This window comes from Callorhinus ursinus, unplaced genomic scaffold (genome assembly GCF_003265705.2).
Source record: "Callorhinus ursinus isolate GAN/ISIS: 27379988/994484 unplaced genomic scaffold, GSC_fseal_2.0 scaffold27, whole genome shotgun sequence".
In the NCBI taxonomy this organism is placed as follows: Eukaryota; Metazoa; Chordata; class Mammalia; order Carnivora; family Otariidae; genus Callorhinus; species Callorhinus ursinus.
The window spans coordinates 9,271,839-9,295,479 of NW_027397089.1; the positions used below are offsets into that span (position 1 = coordinate 9,271,839).

The 23,641-nt window shown below is 36.1% G+C and overlaps 3 protein-coding genes across 16 annotated transcripts in view; 2 read left to right on the forward strand and 1 right to left on the reverse strand.

Moving 5' to 3' along the window:
* The window catches only part of KRAS (KRAS proto-oncogene, GTPase), a 38,047-nt gene extending 29,380 nt beyond the window's left edge, over window positions 1–8,667 (forward strand). For 3 of the 4 annotated variants that reach the window (XM_073877841.1, XM_025879703.2, XM_073877840.1), the window contains 2 exons: window positions 269–392; window positions 5,401–8,667. In XM_073877841.1, the coding sequence (XP_073733942.1) occupies window positions 269–388 (120 nt within the window). In that variant the 3' untranslated portion in view covers window positions 389–392; window positions 5,401–8,667. The remainder of the gene's footprint in view (window positions 1–268; window positions 393–5,400) is intronic. The other variant, XM_025879704.2, reaches the window with a different exon arrangement.
* A 1,582-nt stretch (window positions 8,668–10,249) lies between these two features.
* Window positions 10,250–16,075, reverse strand: ETFRF1 (electron transfer flavoprotein regulatory factor 1). Of its 6 annotated transcripts, none has more exons than XM_025879708.2 (3): window positions 15,956–16,075; window positions 11,089–11,176; window positions 10,250–11,012 (listed from the first exon to the last, which is right to left on the reverse strand). In XM_025879708.2, exons 2-3 carry the CDS (start codon window positions 11,137–11,139, stop codon window positions 10,791–10,793), a joined length of 273 nt encoding a protein of 90 aa, XP_025735493.1. In that variant the 5' UTR covers window positions 11,140–11,176; window positions 15,956–16,075; the 3' UTR covers window positions 10,250–10,790. The 6 variants fall into 6 exon arrangements, with proteins under 6 accessions (XP_025735493.1, XP_025735496.1, XP_073733946.1 ...); XM_025879711.2 differs by having other exon boundaries at window positions 15,952–16,065; XM_073877845.1 differs by having other exon boundaries at window positions 15,896–15,978.
* DNAI7 (dynein axonemal intermediate chain 7) overlaps window positions 16,060–23,641 on the forward strand; it is a 60,005-nt gene continuing 52,423 nt past the window's right edge. For 5 of the 6 annotated variants that reach the window (XM_025879712.2, XM_073877835.1, XM_073877839.1 and 2 more), the window contains exons 1-2: window positions 16,060–16,239; window positions 19,812–19,829. In XM_025879712.2, coding sequence (XP_025735497.1) covers window positions 16,237–16,239; window positions 19,812–19,829 — 21 coding nt within the window. In that variant the 5' untranslated portion in view covers window positions 16,060–16,236. The remainder of the gene's footprint in view (window positions 16,240–19,811; window positions 19,830–23,641) is intronic. The other variant, XM_073877834.1, reaches the window with a different exon arrangement.

The following is a 23,641-nucleotide window of genomic DNA, read 5'->3' on the forward strand; positions in this document are numbered from 1 at the left end:
ATGTGCCTAGGTTTTTTATAATCTCCCCCAATTCCTAATTAAAAATTTTTAGAATTCTAATTCCATTATAAAACAAAAATGATTTTAAAGAACAAACCAGGATTCAAGCCCATATTTTAAAACTGCATCCCCAGTTTTACTCAGACAATCTGATGTCTGTTTTAAAAAGAAATTCCCAAGTGAAGGTCATAATTTCAAACTTCAAGGCTGTCCCAATAAATTACTATTACCAATGGAACAGACTTTAAAGTTTTGTTTTACAATGCAGAGAGTGGAGGATGCTTTTTATACATTGGTGAGAGAGATCCGACAATACAGATTGAAAAAAATCAACAAAGAAGAAAAGACTCCTGGCTGTGTGAAAATTAAAAAATGCATTGTAATGTAATCTGGTAAGTTCAGCATATTAATTTTGGCCGAAAGCAGATGTCTTTCAAAGGTAACAAAGTAGCAACCACATTAGAACTACCTAGGTGTGGGATTCTGATTTGAAGTATTAAAAGATAAGAAATAGGTAGTTTATTTCCATAATTAGTACATTTATTTTTAATCTAATGCATATTAATTATAATTGATGCAGTTTTGGTAGCTGTGGACTACATTTGTCATTGGGTCTAGAAAGAAAAAAGGAAGGAAACTGTATAGAGAGTAAGGTTGAATGGTCCAGGGGTGGGGAAGGACCCACTCTTACAATGTATTCTTTCTTTTGGACGTTCTGCAAGCAGGTACTTACTCTGCCTGTGTTCTCTAACTCAGTGGCATCAGCATCATTTTTTTACCCAAGTAAGAAACCTGGGAGTCTTGGGATGACTCTGACATCCCTCTTTTGCACTCTCATTTGGAGGCAACCACAAATTCCTTTGATGTTACATTTTGACTTTTATCACATCATTAGTTCAGGTTCCTGTCATTTCTTGCTGGGACTGTTATATTCTCTTATTTGACTTATCTGTTGCTGCCTTTATTCACAGTGCAACTGGAGAGATACACTTAAAAGAAATGTCATTCTTTTTTCTTTAAGTCCAGTCACTGATTTCCTGTTACCTATGGAGTAAAATCTCAAACTTCATAGTATGTTGTATAGTCTTTTAACATCTTTCTACCCTCCTAGCCTTTGGCTTTATCCCTAAAAACTCCTTGCCTGAAGTTTTCTTTTTTTTTTTTTTTTTTTTTATTTTATTTATTTGAGAGAGAGAGAATGAGAGAGAGAGAGCACGAGAGGGAAGAGGGTCAGAGGGAGAAGCAGATTCCCTGCTGAGCAGGGAGCCCGATGTGGGACTCGATCCCAGGACTCCAGGTTCATGACCTGAGCCGAAGGCAGTCGCTTAACCAACTGAGCCACCCAGGCGCCCGCCTGAAGTTTTCTTTTGTTGATTTTTTTTTTTTTTTTTGTCCTTACTTGAACACCATGTTATTTCTTACCTTCCCTTGAGTCTTGGCTGTTGCTTTTGGTTGGAATGCCATTATCTTTATCCATAGTCTTATTAATTAGCTAACATTTTTTCATGGTTGTTTATTCTCCAAGAATCTTTATAGCCTTAGACTAGGCATAATGCCTTTCCTGTGTATTCCCAATATACTGTTCTTAACTGCTACATGCTTGCCATGTTAAATTGAAATAAGCTCTTTTATGTTTGCTTCCTATACAGTAGAATCTTAGCCAGAATCATGTATTTTCAATCCTTGCGTGATGATGGCCTAACAAGAATTCTGGCACATAATAGCTGCCCATTTGGATTTACTAAGTGGAATTTGTTTCCCTTTTTTTTTTTTTTAGATTGAGTTATTTATTTTAGAGAGCATGTGCATGCGCTTGGGCATGCACGCAGTGGGGGAGAGGGAGAGAGAGACTCTATGCTGACGTGGAGCCTGACACAGGGCTCCCCATCTCACAACCCTGAGATCATGACCTGAGCCCAAATCAAGAGTTGGACTCTTAACCGACTGAGCCACCCAGGTGCCCCAGTTTTCCTTTCTAAACCAATTACCAAATTTGGTCTTGCTCAGAAAAGATTTCACTCAGTAGTTTTTATTATGTGGATTTAAGGTCTGAAGTAATTAGTGTATCTCCCAAAAGCATAAAATGTACATCTGAATAGACTCAGTCCCAAAAGATAGCTGTTATACTAATCTGCTAACCTCAGAAGAAGAAATAAAGCATGACTGGCATTAATTTTTATTGAAATTTATGAACTCAATATTGTTTGAGTATCATTGTATAGGACAAATATCTTAATTTAGAAGTTCTGATAAAATTTAACATTGCAATGTAATTGAGAAGTTAAACTTTTTAAATAACAGTAGCCATGACCAGATTTAGGTGGTGGGTTTTTTTATTTTCTCCTCCTATTGTCTTACTAGAGGTGATTTTTAAAGTACAATAAAATAAGTTTTACAGTTTAACTTTTATTTAAAACAAAGGTGGAAGCACATCATTTTCTGATTTCTTATTTGTGACTATGTAGTGTGAATGTCAGTTGGTGGGCATGATAAATTAAGTCCTTGTTTCTTCAGTGGGCATGGAAAGCATTTAAATAAAATGTACTTGGTAATACTTAAAATTTTAAATAAAATAGTTTTATAAAATTAAATTGACAGTAATAAATATATACAAATTAGTTTTTCTTCGTCCTAAAATGGTTGGGTTTCAGCAAAATTACTGGGGTAATATTTTTGTCTTTTATATATGTATATGAAAATGACTAATTCCCATATGGAAAAAAGGAATTTAGGGCCCTGTTTCTACTAATTATAACCTATCCCTAATCTTTGAAATTATTTAATTTTAGTAAGTTACATAAAAAAGTTCAATATTAAGAAAGAATGCAGTATTAACCTAAAGTATTTGTCAGAGTCTTTGAAGAAGGTAATGTTAACAGTTCTGTTTTCATTGTCTCCTAAATACTTGTGTCGTTTTCACCTTAGAATGTGTCTTCTCTATATCCATATCATGGTTTTTCATTTTATCTGCTTCACCATTTTAGTATCATTGACATTTTTCTTCATTATAAAAGCAATTGAAGTGGGGTAGACGACATAAGCTTGTGTGTGTGATCAAAGGGAATTTGTGAAGGGTGGGGGAGTTGGACTAGATCCTCTTTTAAGATTCCATACCATTCTAAGGATTTATGATTATAAATTAGTTGGGTTGGTGAGCTATAAAATAATTATTCTTTATTATATCATTGGAAGTTTTTGCTTTTTATGTGTTAAAAGTGTTAGCATGAAGGTTTATATAATTAAGCCTTGATTGTATTGCTGAAAAATTATATTTTATCACTTTTCCTCTCTCCTTTGGGTAAAGAAAAAGCATATGTGTATCAGTAATGAATGATAATCAGAAAGTGGAGAACATCAGTTGAGTGCAGTTTGGGTGTTTTATTGGGGACTTTTTTAACTAGACTTCACACAAAAACTCTGTTTTTTATCCAGAACTATTTATTTATTTACATATTAAAAGATTTAATTTATTTTTTTCAAGATTTATTTATTTTAGAGAGAGAGAACGGGGAGAAGGGGCAGTGGGAGAGAGAGAGAGAGAAATCCTCAAGCAGACTCCCTGCTGAGAGGAGACCTTGATGCGGGTCCCAGGACCCCGAGATCATGGCCTGAGCCGAAATCAAGAGTTGGATGCTTAACCGACTGAGCCACCCAGGTGCCCCTTAGAGAGAGAGAGAGAGAGAGAGAGAGAGAGAGAGTGGGGGGTGCGGGGGAAGGACAGAGGGAGAGGAAGAGAGAGAATCTCAAGCATACTCTGCGCTCAGGGCGGAGCCCGTGGTGGGGCTTGATCTTGTGACCCCCAGATCATGACCTGAACCAGAATCAAGAGTCTGTTTAACCAACTGAGCCATCCAGGCACCCCTACAACTCTATTTAAACCTGAGCAAGCCTGTCATTCCTGCTCTGTGTTTCTTTAGAAATAGTGATAATATTTTTCTGATTTTTAGATCTGTTGTGAAAATGAGTTAAATGTAACTTGAATGAAAATGCCCTGAATTAATTTTATTATTTTGAAATATTAATTGTAAAAGATCTTAGTAGTGCAGTAAAGGAGAAATCATATCACTGTTAAGTTTTTAAATTTTAAATTATGTTCAAGATAATATAACTTAATGAGTGCATTTATATGAATATTCAACAGAAGTGGTTAAGATGAGTAAAAACCCAATTTTCATTGTTCTTAAAGTAGCTTGATTTATACAGCTTTATTTGCTGGGTATTTGTTCTTAGGACTCCCTCTAGTGTCTCTGTTTGAAAGCATCATTAGGTTAACAGGCTTAAAAATAATTACTATTTCCGTTGAACAGATTTTAAAATACATAGAGGATCATACTTTTTGAAATTTGTTTTCTTCAGTTTTTTATTTTGCTGTTATATTTAACTTGCTTTTTAATGGGGTCATGACAGAAATTGACTTCTGTACATTGTATAATTTCAATATTGCAGGGTTAAAATCTGTTCTGCTACCACTTTCAGAGTGCCATTTTCTACCTTATGAATTATTAGGATAAAAATTCTGACTTGAAATCACTTTCAGCCATTACTTACCTATACACCTTGCTTTGATCAGGAATAGATGTATCAAAATGACCAAATGAAAATTTCTTTGAAGATACAGCAATTTGGCTTATTATGGCAAACTTTTGAATACATAATGTATTAAACAGAAACTAAAACAATAATATATAAAAGAGAATCTACTCCAAATTGGTAACTACACCACCATTTAAATGATTTAGCTCATTTCTTTACAAATCTGAGGTATTACATTTTTTGAACTATTGTGTCTTGTCTTTGGAATCAACTTTAAGTTTCTATATGTTAAGTATTGAATTGAAACTATGCCTTAATATATATTATTTGAAAGCTGAAAGGATATTTGAATATTTATTTCCTGGGGATTATTTAAATCTAATGGATTTAAGTAAGTATTGAACCCAGAGCTCAAATATTGTTACTGAGTATTTATGAAAATAATATATACTTGCATGGCTTATATCTAATATCTAGAAGCTCTGGGATAATTAAGTGTAAATGTATATTCACACACAAAAACACAAGTGCATTTGGATTTTGGTGACAAAGTATGCCAATATGGAAAAATGAGTAGCAAAGTTAAGTTCTGGGAAAAATTTGTTTAGTTTATGTAAGATTGTGTACATTTGATTTTCACAAAAGTGAAAGTTAGTGTTCCTATTTATGATATTGATGAAATATTCATGAAGAAGACATTTTAAGAATAAAAGTCTGATACATATATTCAGTTGCCTAAAGAAAAGTGTAAAGTGTCCTTACTCTTTATCAGTATTAGTGTTTCCAGTAGTTATATATCCTTTCTGTTATCTATATACCTCAATCCATTATATGTACTCACATTTTAATATTTGTCATGTGTTTCAGGGTGTTGATGATGCCTTCTATACATTAGTTCGAGAAATTCGAAAACATAAAGAAAAGATGAGCAAAGATGGTAAAAAGAAGAAAAAGAAGTCAAAGACAAAGTGTATAATTATGTAAATACAATTTGTACTTTTTTCTTAAGGCATACTTAAGTAAAAGTGGTAATTTTTGTACATTACACTAAATTATTAGCATTTGTTTTAGCATTACCTAATTTTCTGCTCCATCTGAACTGTTAAGCTTTTATCTTGAATGCTTATTTTAAAATGACAGTGGAAACTTTTTTTCCTCTAAGTGCCAGTATTCCCTGAGTTTTGGTTTTTGAACTAGCAATGCCTGTGAAAAAGAAACTGAATACCTGAGATTTTGGTCTTGGGGTTTTTGGTGCATGCAGTTGATTACTTCCTATTTTTCTTAACCAATTGTGAACTTTGATGTGAAACAAATTAATGAAGCTTTCGAATCATCCCTATTCTGTGTTTTATCTAGTCACATACATGGATTAATTACTAATTATAACTTCAGTTGAGATTTCATGATTGGTTTTACTGAAACATTGAGGGAACATGAATTTATGGGCTTCTTGTAGATTCATCTTGTAGGTATAATGTCCTATAGTTTCAGTCACCCTTAATGAATGTAAAGTTAACACTGTTCACAAAGGTTTTCTCCATCTTTCACTGCTATTTGTCATAGTCACGCTCCCAAAAATATTATATTTTTTCTATAAAAAGGGAAAAAAATGGAAAAAAATACAAGGCAATGGAAAATATTAAAAGGCATTTACTTTCCATATTAGATAAATTCCTATAATACTCTGAATAGCTTTTCCTGTTAAGGCAGACCCAGTATGTAATGAGGATTATTGCAACCATTTTGGGGCTATATTACATGCTACTAAATTTTTGTATTAATTGTAAACATTTTAACATGTATAAAAAATTCCCATAGGAATTAAATACAGTCTCCCTGTGTCAGATTGCTCTTTCTTAGCATAACTTTAAATCTTTTCTTGATCTTTGGTCTTAGAAAATAGTTTTAATTCTGGTAGTGACGTTAAAGATTATTTGGGCCAGTTAGCTTTAGTAGATGTTAAAGAGACCAAGGTTGCAAGGCCAGGCTTTGTGTAAATCTTTGAGCTTCATTAAGAGTTTCATAGTATGGACTGGCATCCCTGTGGTCTCCCAGTGTTGTCATGAATTGGGTGATCAGAAATGGGGATGAGGAGAGTTTGGATAAGATGCATCCTCACTATGTGGTAGTCCTGCTGACAGATCAGGAACATCACTTTTGTTTAAAAAAAAAAAAAACAACCAATAGAACTTTTTAAAAACATTTCAATTAAGATTTTGGGGTGGGGGTGGCAAGACTTTAATTTTTTTTTTAAAACAATGAAGTGAAAAAGTTTCAAAATCTTTAGTATTGGCTAGTTCTCAACACTGGCTAAAGTAACATTTCATACACACTTTGCAAGTATGGTCCGTATTTAAGAATATCTAATGCTTAAATAATAAATTAATAACAGTGATTCTTTCAGTGCATTTAAAATGTGTTTTTAAATATCTCAAGTGAGATGGTGTGTTGAGGTGAAAATATCACTGGACTAGGAGGAAGGTGACTTAGATTCTAGTTACATGTCTTTTACAATTTCAGTTTTGGGCAAATCACTTACTATCCATTTCTTCATGTTAAAAGAAGTCATCTCAGGCTTAGCTAGCATTACAACTATGTGATTTACCTTCAGTTTACATAAGGATATACCGATTTGTCAATCTCAGCACAATCTGTAACTTTTTACCTGTGTTATCTTCAACGCCAGTCTTAGACAAAGTTGTGCAAGAGGTGAAGTTTATTTTTGACTCTCTGTTCTCCAGTAGCAGTACTCCTCTCCCATATTAGTGTCATCTTGCCTGCCTACCCTTCTACATGCCACATGACTTTCTTCTAATTCCCCTAACCTCAAGATTTATTGCTGCTTTGGGTATCTCCCTGAAGGCTTCCCATTAAGTCACATTGTTCAGGCTCAACATAACCTGACAGATACTGTAGTAGGATTTGACCTAATAGCTAATTTTCAGGTGGTAGCTATAGCAATTTAATTTTGATCCTTTGAACATCATCTCTTTGCTACCTGGTCAACTAGTGGCTAAGTAGGAAAAGTAGGATTTTTCATACCTGCTAAGAATAGACAGACCCTATCCAGTAGAAGAATTTAATAAATTTAATTAATAAATACTGAAAGATTCCTTAGATAGTCTAAAACTAGGACTAGACCTGGTAACAGTGATACATTCCATTATTTTAATAAGTAAAATCTTCTTACAATGAAAAATACTTTAAAATTTAATTCATAAAGCTTTTTAGCAGAATTCATTTATCCAGCAAATATTTGAGTGCCTATTGGATGCCAGGTACTGCACAAGGCAGTGGGGATACTACATAGTATCCCCAACAAGGGACCTAATTCCTATCCTTAAGTAGTGCTGATATTTTAGAGTGGTCTGTAATCTTAGTGAGGCATTTGGCACATGACCCAGAGATAAGATAATGCATATTTTAGTTTTGCAAAGAAGGGATATGGTCTCTAAGGTTTCTTCCAGTTCTAAAATGATTGTTTCGCTCTGATTCCAATAAAGCTGTTTAATCAAGCTACTTTATATAAATCACTTTACTTCATTATTTTAAGGGAGTAAACTTGACTATATTTTTTATTTGGGATAATTATGTGACTTTATTGGGACAATTGTAGTATACATTAAATCGTATGTCAGATGATAACATTAAAATTCCCAAGTGTGTAACATTCTAGTTGGTCTCTGTATCATAATTAAAATAGACTTAAATATTGAATTCAAAAATAGTTTTATTTATCTGGGTATGAATAAACAGATGCCTGAACTAATTCACAGAAAAGGAAACTTCTGTGTAAAATTCAGTCCAATTTCTGAAATGCTATGCTAAACTACAAGTTTATGGAACATTATCTAGATAGTGTGTTAAGACTTTATATAGTACTTCCTCTTGTTTCTACACAAGAGAAAGAAATGGCCATACTTCAGGAATTGCAGTGCATAACTGAGGGATTTTTAGGACTCTTGAATTTTTTGATGTAGCTGGGCAACTTTTTTTAGGCAGTGGTAATCATCCTTTATTATGTGAATTTTGAATGGTTTGACAAAAGGTTTGTTTTTGTAGAGATTTTAAAAGGGGAGCGATAATCCTAGAAAAAAGTACTATGTAATTATTACGGCCTTAAAGATAAAAATCCTTGGAGTTGAAAAAATTGCTAAATTACATAGTCTTAGACATTAACATGTTTGTGGAAGAACATAGCAGAAGTATGTAGTATAATTTGAGTGAATATTCCCAATTAGGAATTCTAGGCTCTATTTTAACTGAGTCACACTGCATAGGAATTTAGAACCTAACTTACAGGTTATCAAAATCTTTGCCACCATTGCACAATTTTGTCCTAATATATATAGAAACTTTTGTGAGGCATGTTCAGTTGCAGTTTGCACAAGTTCATCTCATTTGTGTTCCAGTGATTTTTTTTCTTCTAACCATTTTTTTTTTTCAAAACAATAAACACACATTGCTTTTTTGGTAGGCAATAAAAACTGTCATTTCCATTGTCAAAAGTAATTTCTTGATAACTGTATTAATGGTTTTTAAAAAACCATCTGTTACTTTAAAACTGCATTTATATTTAATAACTTCTGTATTAGTGTTGGGTAGCATGAAATCTGCATTGAGAAATTGAACAGCATACAACTGGTAGCTGTAAATTCCTTCAGAAAATGAAAATTATTTCTTCCTAAAGATATATTTACATCAGTTCTTGAAGAGTAGTTATAACTAGATTAATAACTGTTTTAGTTTAATAGTTTTAAGTGCCTGTTTGGGATGATAGGCAATTTTGATGAATTTAGGAAAAAACAAAGTTCTAACTTACAGAAATGTCCATTACAGAGGGTTGCCCTCCCCATAGAGCTAAATGGGTTATGTAATGTTTTATCCAAAAGTTTCCAATTCCACTGTCTTGTGTTTTCATGTTGAAAATACTTTTGCATTTTTCCTTTGAGTGCCAATTTCTTACTAGTACTATTTCTTAATGTAACATGTTTACCTGGAATGTATTTTAACTATTTTTGTATAGTGTAAACTGAAACATGCACATTTTGTACATTGTGCTTTTTTTTGTGGGACATATGCAGTGTGATCCAGTTGTTTGCCATCATTTGGTTGCGCTGACCTAGGAATGTTGGTCATATCAAACATTAAATTTAAAAATGACCACTCTTTTAATTAAAATTAACTTTTAAATGTTTATAGGAGTATGTGCTGTGAAGTGATCTGAAATTTGTAATATTTTTGTCATGAACTGTACTGCTCCTAATTATTGTAATGTAATAAAAATAGTTATGGTGACTATGGTAGTGTGTACTTCTTGAAATTTGAAACATTTGCCCCACAGTTGATATGGAATAGTTTATAAGCCACAGACCCTATTATTAGTGAATCTTTTGCAGCTTATATGTTAGATATATTCTTTATTTGTGAAAGGTGCTGTGAACATTATGTAAAGGTTTAAGTGTTTGCTTAAAACCATGTTAGATTTAGGTCCATTACTGTGTTAACTCATTAAGAAGTAGATGCAAAACAGATCTGCCTTTATGATGAAAGAACTGAATAACATTATTTATTACTTTTTATCAGTAAAGGTAATTGATACACAACAGGTGACTTGTTTTAAGACCCAAAGGGAGCCAGAAGCAAAATTAATAATGGAAGATATTAAATAGGTATGTATATAATGCCAATCCCTGGCAGCCTACTTCAAGATCAGAAATAATCTTACTCCATACATATTATTTCTATAACTGCACTTAAATCATTACCATGTGCTATTTGTTTTGTAGTGAACCTTGAATGTGTGCTATTAATGTACCAAATAGGTTCAAAAATAAGGAAATAAGATGGTACTCCTTCAAAAGTTAAGGGAAATTAATGTGCAATAAATTATTTTGCTTAGTTACATGCATTAAATGGCATTCTCTTGTCAGTAAAATGGAGAAATGGGCTAAGAATAATTGGTAAAACTTAATAAAATTATTTTAAGTACATTATATTTTCATTCAAAATTGGGTACTCATTAATTTTTAATTTGTAGTTGGCTATATTGCTGGTTTTATATAAAAATTAAACATTAAGGATTGCTGATAAAGCTCTGTGAACAGAAGTTGAAACCTATTTTAGTTCATTAAGGCAGCTCAGGCATTTTTTTTACATGACGTGTAAATCTTGCCATTTTAAGTTAGTTACTTTTATCATATCTGGTATACATAAACAGCTGGCACTGAATTCCAGTCAAATTATAGTAATAGCGATCAGTTAGTTTTGTTGATATCTGAGTAATAGCGTTGTTTCATTGCTCTGTATTTCCTAAGGAAGTATAAGGCTTCTAGCTCTTTCATTACAAATTCGCCCCGTCCAATAAGTTCTTTGATCTTCTCTGGGTCCTTCACATCTTTGTTTTTAAGGAAAACATTCTTCAGACGCCTTTTAAAATAGTCTGCTCCTTTTGGATAGTCTCGTCCAAGATACAGCAGCTTAAAAAAGAAAGGTTACATATTTCTAAATCTGTATCTCAATAACATGTATAAAACTGGCAACATAATTACTTACATTTTTATAAAGATTCAGTACTTCTCCTCTTAAAGAATTGGCCATTTTCATTTATTATGGAAAGTATCCACTTTTATACATAACATACCTAAAGAAAAATAAAAATTTTTGTAAATAACTGCATTGTAGTCCCAAAAAAGAATCAAAGATTTTACACATTGGGAAAAAAATTTTTTTTTTCATTCAATAACTTATTGAGCACTTATGTTCCAAGCACTGGGAAATAGCTACGAAATGTCAGATACCTGCTGTCACAGAACATTTCCTGTGGGAGACATAATAAACAAGAGAATTATGAATTGTGTAAGTCCTATGAAGGGAAAGGGTAATGAGAGAGAAAATGACTTGTCAAAGATAGTTATGTTGGTGTATCTTCTTTTATACAGAGGGGAATGAATTAGATTTGAATCCCAGCTGCATAATGTTACACAGATTAAACTTTATGAGCTTCAGTTTCCTTACTATCGAAAGGAAGACTGTCTACGTTGCTCTCAAGGCAACATTTTCTAGTAGCCCATATTAAAAAATAAAACGAGAAATTATTTTAATACATTTTGTTCATATCCAAAATATTATTTCAGTGTCATGTTAGCAACATATCAGGTGCTTATAGGTATCAGTGGCTTAGTTGCCACCATACTGGACAGCACAGCTTTAGAGTATAGTTCCTGTGACAAGGACATTTTCCTACAGTACAACCATCAGAATAAGGAAGCTAACACTGCTACATTACCACGTCAAACCCACAACCCCTTCATGTTTTGGCAGTCATTCCAAAGATGCCTTTTATAGCAGAAAGTTCCTATCCAAGATTACACATTGCATTTAGTTTTCATGTCTCTTTAGCCTTCAGTCTGGAAACAATTCCTCAAGTTTCCTTGACTTCCATGAACTTCATACTTGTGAAGATCACAGGCCATTTATTTTGTAGAATAGCTGGAGACTACCACAGATGTTTAAAGTGCTCAGAAATAAGAGAGTAGCCTGGGAAGGGGAGCAAGGGACTGGAGAACAGGAAGGGATCAAAAGGCAGGAGGAGATCCTTGGGGATAATGGAGATGTTTATTATTGTGATTGTGGTGCTAGTTTTATAGCTGTATGTGTCTGTCAAATTAATCAAATCTATTTACACTTTAAGTATAACTTATGTCAATTATACCTCAGTAAAACTTTTAAAAAATTGGTGTAAATATGCTGGCAAATGTTAAGAGGAGGGCTGGGAGATAGTGAGGTACACATGGAAATGGAGATCTAAACTACAAGGCTGCCAGTTAGTGGTCAGGTTAGGTGGTTCAACCAGCCACCAGTCAAGTTGCATAAAACCAGGTATGCCTCTCTGGGGTGGGAGCCCTAGTTGTAAACACTTATTTTAAATTTTTAAAAAATATACTTGGAAGACTCCTGCTGCCGGAATGGCAGCTAAATGAAGTCCTTTTCATTTCATGGTGAAGTTCATAAATCTGATTCTCTGGCTTCTTTCTTAAGCGGGAGAAGAATCACATATGAAGAAACATTTCCATTTTAATTCTTACATAATTCCCCACTTTACTAGTAGTTTTTAAGCTAATTCATATAGCAAACATACAATGTAGCAGAACAGTTCTTTTTGAGCTTTCTTGAAATTTTCTGTTTTTCTCTGGATTGCTTTTTCTGCTTTTGTCTAGATTGCTTCTGAGCTTTCTTCCCAAGTCTGATTTTTTTCCCCCCATTTTTACAAGTGAAAGGACAAAAAAAGCTTTTTAGAAGATTACAGCTTAACAGACTGAGCCTCACTTAGGGATTATCTGAGTGCACCCTTTCCTTTTGGGGGAACCTCTGAAGTCAAAGTCATTCTTCCTGGACTGGCTGATCAGATTCACCAGAGAAGAAACTTCCAGTTTGCTGAGGATTTGCCTATTCAACCTTAAGAAATGGAAGAAGGATGGGGGCCTTGCATTCAGCATTACGTACACCAAATTTAATTTGTTTCCAGTGTGGTTCTCATGTACTTAGTATACCTGAGGACACCTCAGTGCATAGAATATTATTTAGTCAGAAATACATCTCCATGCTTCTGTGGAGTGAGAGGTGCAGTCCCTCTAGAGGTGTTTTTCAAATAGCTTGTAGTTAATCTCTTTGATTTACTTCATTCTTCATTTCCAATTCCACTGGCCCTGTTCCAGTGCCTTTTGAGAATTATGCAGTATAAATTGGGCTTTTCTGGTGTGTTGTCACATTCATTCATCTGGTTTGCAGCTTCCAAATTTTTACTGTTGTCATCTTTTTTCTCTCTCATTTTTTCAATTTATTTTTATATCATTTTACTGATGATCAGTGGAGTTTTGAAAAGAAATGAAATTAGAAGGGTACATTTAATCTACTATATTAACACCTAATTTCCATTTTAAAACTTTTTTGTTCGCTGAGAGCCAGTTTCTAGTGTGGTTTAATCTTATTGAAGAATGGTTCTTAAGAATCACATGCTTTAAAAATGATTCTAAATCGGGCGCCTGGGTGGCTCAGTTGGTTGGGCGACTGCCTTCGGCTCGGGTCATGATCCTGGAGTCCTGGGATCGAGTCCCACATCGGGCTCCCTGCTCGGCGGGGAGTCTGCTTCTCCCTCTGACCCTCTTCCCTCTCGTGCTCTCTCTCATTCTCTCTCTCTCAAATAAATAAATAAAATCTTTAAAAAAAAAAAAAGATTCTAAATCTACGTAGACATACTTTCAAGTTGCAAATTATAGCCTGTTAAATTTTCTGGCAAAGAACACAGCTTTATTTAAGTCAGAATTTATAATTTGTAAAAGCTTAAATTGTCCTTTTAAGCTATTGCCTTTTTTACAAATCATACATAATAAAGGATTTGCCCAGCAAAAAATGTAGCTGGTTTACTACCGTAAAATTGTCCTGTTCTTTGATATGTTAATTATAGAAATTAAGGCAGTTTATCATGATTTTATGTTGACCTTCAGGCTTTAAGTTTATTAGCCATTGGGAGAAAGAGGGCTCCTTGGGTTCACCTGGTGAGGTTAAAGTGCAGCAGGGACCTGGGGCTGCTCCTTAACCCTACATGAAGTCATGCAGGTTACTGCTCTTTGTAAAGAGCCAAGCTATTAGGGACTAAGAGAAGCCCCCTATCATTCTGAGAATGTGTGTGGTGGGCAAGGGGAAGGAGGTACAATCCCCATTGATGGCTTTTTTCCAATGACTGCAGGCTGAGAGAGTTGACTTCACCAACTCCAGTCCTGGGTTAACTAAGAATTGTCATTTTACTGGTGGCCAAAGCTGTTGTTAATCAGTCTTCCTCATGAAGTTCAGATGGCAATAAAAGTTGAAGGAAAATGGGCAAAGAAAGGCAGTGCAATGTTACCATTTATTGGTTTCTGATAAGATTTTGACTTCAAACAGCTGAAACACATTTCCCCAAACTAGTTAAGCCTAAGAAGCTTCACATAAAAAACTCTAACACCAGCTCCAAAGGATATGTCATCAGAGAGGTAGGTGGCAAAAAATTTTTGCCCCCTAAGGCTGGCATTTGGCTTGGTCGAGGCATACCTAGGAACCAGATTATAGAAGGGAGTTGAAAGGAGCTGGTTATGTGTATGTTCAGAATGGGTGGATACTGTGCTGGTCTGAAGGCAGAGAGAACAGGAAATCGCCCTTACACTTAGGCAGCTTGCAAGGGAAGTACTAGAGAGCCAAACTCACTGGTATAATTTTTACAGCACAGTGTCCCTAGAACAGTCTAGTATGTTCTTACACATCCCTAGCACTTCCTCCTCCCTAGGAGGGAGGCAGCATCCAGAGCGAGCTTGGGCAAGTCCTCTCCCCTAGAGGCGTACCATTTTAAGGTAATATGGGATTACCATTAACACCACTCTATGCCCATCAATCCTAATTGAGTTGACTGAGGTTTTATATCATAAACATTAGTTTGAAACACTCAAAAACTTCCATACCAGATGGCTTCAGAACTCTCTATGAAGTCGACATTAAGATGTTTTTTATCTTGCTACCAATCTGGATTTCTGTTACAATGGGGATTAATAACACTTCAGCCCACAAGACTAGCTTAGTAATCCTTATTTACTAATATATTTAGTCAATAAAGTTGGGAGAGAGCATTATACAATTAGAATTCAGAGATAAGAAATGCAACGATTTTAAAGTATTCAATGTTTTGTCATGCTAAAACAGGGCCATAAAAACCAGAGAATTGAGCATTTGGAAGGAGCTTAATTTCTTAATCACTTAATTTCTTCTAGTTTTCCTGTTGGTCTAAGTTGCCAATGTTTCTTCATGTGGGGAGGAGACTGAAATTCTGAAGGTTGTGCAACTGGCTACTACCATTAGCCTGTGACCTTGGGCTTAATGAGTCTTGCTGGGCCTCAGCGACCTTCAACTGTAGGAAATTCTTTACCCAGGAATCGCTTGAAGTAATTTCCAGTTCTTGTTTAGAGCTGCTCTTAGGAAAACCGGCTTGCAAAACATAACTTGCACAGAAAGTAAACTGAACCATGTGCAGAGAAGAATCCAAAGATCATTAATTTCAAAATAACCAACCCTCCTGGAACCAATTTATTTACCCCTTTCTCTAAATTGCCAATTGAACCTCGTCCCCACTCGGGCCTAAGGCAGGCCCGGCAGCCCACCCGGGTGTCAGTCACTTCACCCAATCGCGTAGCCGGCGTCTCCCTTCCTTCTGGAAACCCCTCACAGAAAGACCGGCCCCAACACACTCCTAGGGAGGAAGAGAGACTGTCAACGTCAGAAGACGTTCAGAAACCCTATGCCACACCCGGTAGTCCCTGCCCAGACCATACTTCACCGCCTCCAGACCCCGGCATCTGGAAAACAATAAAACGTCCCGGCTGCCGCACTCACGCACTTTCCGGCATTCCACAGTCGTAAAGGCCTCCGACCGCTTCGACTCCGGGGTCTGTCAACAGCGAAGCAGGGCGGGTGTTGGTGTGAGGCAGCCAGTCAGAGAAGGGGGCGGGGCGCCCCACGGAAGAACCCCGGCGCGATTGCGCGGACCCGTACGCGAGGATTTGCGCTCTTTCCCTTGGGGCAAGTGGGCGGGGCTTGTCGTCCTGACAACCCGGGAGCGTTCGTCCACATACTCTGAGCTCCGATTTGGCCGACTGTGGAGGCTGTGCTGGCTGCAGAATGGTGAGCTGGGAAAGTGGGGGACCCAGGTGAAGAGGCGAGCAGTGATTCACCCGTGTTAAATGATGTAATAAGAGCCTGACATATGTTAGAGGGGAGCGGGTGGGTTTAAGAAAGAACCCTTACCCCTGTGGGAAATTGGCCTTCTGATCCCGTGGCCTTACCGTCCGGGATCTCAGGGACGGATGGGAGTCTCAAACCGGTTTCTGCAAATGAGGGATGACCAGTGCGGTCAAATGGTGTCCTAATCTCGCACTGTTGCTAGGTTTAAGAATTGGCCTCAACCTGGTAACTTCCAAGAATGATAGACGTTTCCATTAAATTGCTTTTTTCATTGGCAACTTGGCGAAAATGTGTTTTTGTGCCTCCTCGGTAGTTAATTAAAAGCTGTTGCAGTTTATTCTGCTTTGGGTAGTCATTTTATGTGATATTTTGTGGAAATATGAATTGTGATTCAAATTACTCAGCTTGCCTTGAATTTGTTAAATATAATAAAGCTGCTTGTTTTGTCTTAATGCACTCCTCAGCTGTTTTGTCTTTTTCCAGAACACAGACCAACCTGCCCCTTATGAGATGATCTCTGTTCCCATTTTCTTAAATGTGACTTCCATTTTATGTGGTTAAAACCAAAGGAAGCAGAAAATGTATTTAATTATTTAATTCATTAATTAAAGGGAAATACGGACTACGTTCTTTGTGTTTGACACTAGGCTAGAAGTCAAGGATCTAAAAGTGAATATTATGACCCCTCCCTGCTGTGGAAGACAGGCTAAACTAATAAGAATACAGTTTTTTAACTGTAACACTTGAAATGTCTACAATGGATTAAGATTAAGTTGGGAATGATGAAATTGGGGTGGGAAAGGGCACCGAAAGGGAAGAGCAGTGCTTTTCAAACTGTGTTTTAAAGTATGAGTATGAATTTACCAGAATTGATGGACAATGTTCATGTCAGGAAGAACAGGAAGTAAATGGACTTTAAGCTGACTTAAAACTGCTGGTAAATTGAGGGAACAATAAGCCCCTATTTATTTTCCAATGGAACATAAATTTCATCTTATCCATCTAGCAATGTTTCTCAAAATGTCCCTGGAACATTTGCTTCTACCACATCTGGAATACTTGTTAAGATGCAGATTCTAGGAACAGACTGGACTCCAAACAAACCTACTGTACCAGTTTCCTAGGGCTGCCAAGTAACAAAGTAAACAAAGTGGCTTAAACAGTAGAAACTTACGGTTGCACAATTCTAGTGGCTGATAAATCCAAGATCAAGATGTTTCCAGGGCTGTGCTCCCTCTGTGGGTGCTAGGGAGGGATCTGTTCAGACCTTTTTCCTAGCTTTTAGTAGTTCCTTGGCTTGTGGAAACATACCCCCATTCTTTATGTGGTGTTCTGTGTGCGTGTCTGTGTCCAAATTTCTCCTTTTTATTAGGACACCATATTGGATTAAAGGTTATTCTATTCCATTATGATCTCATCTTAATTTAATTACATCAACAACAACCCTGGTTCCAAATAAGGTAAAATTTGGAGGTACCGGGGAATAGGATGAGAAAGCAGTTCAATCTATAATGTCTACTGAATTGCAGTGGGGAGGGGAAGTGTGTACACTTCTACCACAGGAATATGCATTTTTAAAAAATTTTTTATTGTTATGTTAATCACCATACATTACATCATTAGTTCTTGATGTAGTGTTCCATGATTCATTGTTTGTGCATAACACCCAGTGCTCCATGCAGAACGTGCCCTCTTTAATAGCCATCACCAGGCTAACCCATCCCCCCACCCCCTCCCCTCTAGAACCCTCAGTTTGTTTCGCAGAGTCCATCGTCTCTCATGGTTCATCTCCCCCTCCGACTTACTCCCCTTCATTCTTCCCCTCCTGCTATCTTCTTCTTTTTTTTTTTCCCTTAACATATGTTGCATTATTTGTTTCAGAGGTACAGGTCTGTGATTCAACAGTCTTGCACAGTTCACAGCGCTCACCATAGCAGGAATATGCATTTTTTTAACAAGCCCTCTGATCTTTGAGAACTACAGTTGACTCTTGAATAACACTGGTCCACTTTGAACTGCGGGAATCCACTTATAGGCAGATTTTTTTTGATAAATACAGTACGATACTGTTAATGTATTTTTTCTTATCATTAATATTTCTTTTCTCAAGCTTATTTTTTATTGCAAGAATACAGTATATAATACATATAACATACAAAATATGCGTTAACTGTTTATGTTATCAGTAAGTCTTCTAGTCAACAATAGGCTATTAATAGTTAAGTTTTGGGGGAAGTCAAAAGTTATATGTGGATTTTGCCTGCATGGGGTTGGCATCCCAACCCCTCCGTTGTTCAAGGGTCAATTGTACTATACTACATGATGCTCTTTTTATGATTTGCAGGAGGGGTTAGGATAAGTACTAATCCCGAACCCACTTCACATTAAAGGCACTAGTGAGAGATGATAATTTGCCCATCTTAAAATATCACTACTTGAGAACAGGAGCAATACTGTTTGCATATTCTGCTGTATAGTACTTATTTCAAGATGGGACTGTATTAACTATTAATTGATAGTAAATACGATGATAAAAATAGAACCCAACTGTAAAAATTATGTGAGCAAAGTCTCTACTATTCCTCTTTATATCATCTCCAGTGTCCCAGAGCACCCTGTGTGCAAATCATTAATAAATATCTGCTGAATGAATTAATGAAATATATGTACCTTCAAGAAGATAAAATCTGCTTCATGTCAGTTTCAACATTTATATTTAATACAGTTGATAATCTTATAGCTTGAACCAGTAATTTTTCCTGGATAAGTTGTCAAATATGGAATGTGTATAATCTTATAGTCACATGATCTTCTACAGATTCCTTATCAGAAATCTAATGGACACATGAGCCTAATCAGGAAATTGCAAGTAGTGTTAATTGAAAAACACATGTAATGATAATGCTAATGGTAAATATTTATTGCAATACTGTGCTTTCCAAATTAATTTCCAAAGAAGAATAGATCTGCTGAAGAGAATCATTTTATCATAGCTTTGCCTGCTTTAAATAACTGATTCTTTTTCTAGAAAATCAGCAATCTAATTTTTCAGAAAGATGATTTATTTATGAGATCATTTCCACACTTTCAAACTTGACATCAGTGCCTGTATTTTAGTCAATCACTTATTGTTCCTTGGAACCCTTTAAACCAGTATCTCCCTGACTGCTACTTCTTTGTAGTGGTAGGTCATTTCATTATGCATAGGTCATTGACTGTCACAAGAAAGAGTGTAAGATTTAAAGAGTGTATAATTTAAAAAAGGTGCTTCAGTGGGTGAACTATTTTTGTTTTTCCTAGACCTGCTTGTAGTTTTGTCTAAATTCTTTTTAAAAAGACTTTATCTTGAGATAATTTTAGTTTTACACAAAAGTTGCAAAGATGATGCAGTTTCCTTATGCTTTTTACCCGCCTTCTCCTAATTTTCACATTTTATATAATCTTGTTACTTTTGTTAAAAATATCTGAGTTTTAAAAAAATTTATCAATCCTTTTGTTTTTCCAACTTTCAGGGTCCCAAAGCAAAAAAGGTAGGTAGAAATTATTCTTTCAAAATAGTTTTATAAGCACTGACATTGTATGAACAGAATTTTTAAACATTTTTCTAGTTAGTTTTATTATAATTTATAATAGGATTTACTAAGCTTACTTTTTAGATTATTACTGCTATTTATTATTTTTTTAATTATGTTATCTTAATCACCATACATTACATCATTAGTTTTTGATGTAGTGTTCCATGATTCATTGTTTGCATATAACACCCAGTGCTCCATTCAATATGTGCCCTCTTTAATACCCATCACCAGGCTAACCCATCCCACCACCCCCTCCCCTCTAGAACTCTCAGTTTGTTTCTCAGAGTCCATAGTCTCTCATGGTTTGTCTCCCCCTCCGATTTCCCCCACTTCATTCTTCCCTTCCTGCTGTCTTCTTCTTCTTTTATTTTAACATATAATGTATTATTTGCTTCAGAGGTACAGATTTGTGATTCAACAGTCTTTCACACTTCACAGCGCTCACCATAGCACGTACCCTCCCCAATGTCTATCACCCAGCCACCCCATCCCTCCCATCCCCCACCACTCCAGCAACCCTCAGTTTGTTTCCTGAGATTAAGAGTTCCTCATATCAGCGAGGTCATATGATACATGTCTTTCTCTGACTGATTTACTTCGCTTAGCACAATACCCTCCAGTTCCATCCATGTCGTTGCAAATGGCAAGATTTCATTCTTTTTGATGGCTGCATAATATTCCATTGTGTATATATACCACTTCTTCTTTATCCATTCATGCTGATGGATATCTTGGCTCTTTCCACAGTTTGGCTGTTGTGGACATTGCTGCTATAAACATCGGGGTGCACGTACCCCTTCGGATCCCTACATTTGTATCTTTGGGGTAAATACCCAGTAGTGCAATTGCTGGATCATATGGTAGCTCTATTTTCAACTTTTTGAAGAGCCTCCATACTGTTTTCCAGAGTGCCTGCACCAGCTTGCATTCCCACCAACAGTGTAGGAGGGTTCCCCTTTCTCTGCATTCCCGCCAACATCTGTCATTTCCTGACTTGTTAATTTTAGCCATTCTGACTGGTGTGAGGTGATATCTCATTGAGGTTTTGATTTGAATTTCCCTGATGCCGAGCGATGTTGAGCACTTTTTCATGTGTCTGTTGGCCATTTGGATGTCTTCTTTGTAAAAATGTCTGTCCATATCTTCTGCCCATTTCTTGATTGGATTGTTTGTTCCTTGGGTGTTGAGTTTAAGAAGTTCTTATAGATTTTGGATACTAGCCCTTTATCTGATATGTCATTTGCAAATATCCTCTCCCGTTTTGTCGGTTATCTTTTGGTTTTGTGGACTGTTTCTTTTGCCGTGCAAAAGCTTTTTATCTTTATGAGGTCCCAATAGTTCATTTTGCCCTGCTTCCCTTGCCTTTGGCGATGTTGCTAGGAAGAAGTTGCTGTGGCTGAGGTCGAAGAGGTTGCTGCCTGTGTTCTCCTTTAGGATTTTGATGGACTCCTGTCTCACGTTTAGGTCTTTCAACCATTTTGAGTCTATTTTGTGTGTGTGGTGTAAGGAAATGGTCCAGTTTCATTCTTCTGCATGTGGCTGTCCAATTTTCCCAACACCATTTGTTGAAGAGACTGTCTTTTTGCGATTGGACATTCTTTCCTGCTTTGTCAAAGATGAGTTGACCATAGAGTTGAGGGTCCATTTCTGGGCTCTCTATTCTGTTCCATTGATATATGTGTCTGTTTTTGTGCCAGTACCATACTGTCTTGATGATGACAGCTTTGTAGTAGAGCTTGAAGTCTGAAATGTGATGCTGCCAGCTTTGCTTTTCTTTTTCAACATTCCTCTGGCTATTCGAGGTCTTTTCTGGTTCCATACAAATTTTAGGATTATTTGTTCCATTTCTTTGAAAAAAGTGGATGGTATTTTGATGGAGATTGCATTGAATGTGTAGATTGGTCTAGGTAGCATTGACATCTTCACAATATTTGTTCTTCCAATCCATGAGCATGGAACGTGTTTCCATTTCTTTGTGTCTTCCTCAATTTCTTTCATGAGTATTTTATAGTTTTCTGAGTACAGATTCTTTGGGTCTTTGGTTAGATTTATTCCTAGGTATCTTATGGTTTTGGGTGCAATTGTAAATGGGATCAACTCCTTAATTTCTCTTTCTTCTGTCTTCTTGTTGGTGCATAGGAATGCCACTGATTTCTGTGCATTGATTTTATATCCTGCCACTTTACTGAATTCCTGTATGAGTTCTAGCAGTTTTGGGGTGGAGTCTTTTGGGTTTTCCACATACAGTATCATATCATCTGCAAAGAGTGAGAGTTTGACTTCCTCTTTGCCAAGTCAGATGTCTTTTATTTCTTTTTGTTGTCTGATTGCTGTGGCTAGGACTTCTAGTACTATGTTGAATAGCAGTGGTGATAGTGGACATCCCTTCTGTGTTCCTGATCTTAGGGGGAAAGCTCTCAGTTTTTCCCCATTGAGAATGATATTCGCTGTGGGTTTTTCATAGATTGCTTTTATGATATTGAGGTATGTACCCTCTATGCCTATACTCTGAAGAGTTTTGATCAAGAAAGAATGCTGTACTTTGTCAAATGCTTTTTCTGCATCTATTGAGAGGATCATATGGTTCTTGTTCTTTCTTTTATTAATGTATTGTATCACATTGATTTGTGGATGTTGAACCAACCTTGCAGCCCAGGGATAAATCCCACTTGGTCATGGTGAATAATCCTTTTAATGTACTGTTGGATCCTATTGGCTAGTATTTTGGTGAGAATTTTTGCATCCGTGTTCATCAAGGATATTGGTCTGTAATTCTCCTTTTTGATGGGGTCTTTGTCTGGTTTTGGGATCAAGGTAATGGTGGCCTCATAAAACGAGTTTGGAAGTTTTCCTTCCATTTCTGTTTTTTGGAACAGTTTCAGAAGGATAGGAATTAATTCTTCTTGAAATGTTTGGTAGAATTCCCCTGGGAAGCCCTCTGGCCCTGGGCTTTTGTTTGTTGGGAGATTTTTGATGACTGCTTCAATTTCCTTAGTGGTTATAGGTCTGTTCAGGTTTTCTATTTCTTCCTGGTTCAGTTTTGGTAGTTGATACATCTCTAGGAATTCATCCATTTCTTCCAGGTTATCTAATTTGCTGGCATATAGTTGCTCATAATATGTTCTTATAATTGTTTGTATTTCTTTGGTGTTGGTTGTGATCTCTCCTCTTTCATTCATGATTTTGTTGATTTGGGTCATTTCTCGTTTCTTTTTGATCAGTCTGGCCAGGGGTTTATCAATCTTTTTAATTCTTTCAAAGAACCAGCTTCTTGTTTTGTTGATCTGTTCTACTATTTTTGTTTTGTTTTGTTTTGTTTCTATTTCATTGATTTCTGCTCTGATCTTTATTATTTCTCTTCTCCTGCTGGTTTTAGCCTTTATTTGCTGTTCTCTCTCCAGCTCCTTTAGGTGTAGGGTTAGGTTGTGTATTAGAGACCCTTCTTGTTTCTTGAGAAAGGCTTCTCTTGCTATATACTTTCCTCTTAGGACTGCCTTTGCTGTATCCCAAAGATTTTGAACAGTTGTGTTTTCATTTTCATTGGTTTCCATGAATTCTTTTAATTCTTCTTTAATTTCCTGGTTGACCTATTCATTCTTTAGTAGGATGCTCTTTAGCCTCCATGTATTTGAGTTCTTTCCGACTTTCCTCTTGTGATTGAGTTCTAGTTTCAAAGCATTGTGGTCTGAAAATATGCAGGGAATGATCCCAATCTTTTGGTACCGGTTGAGACCTGATTTGTGACCTAGGATGTGATCAATTCT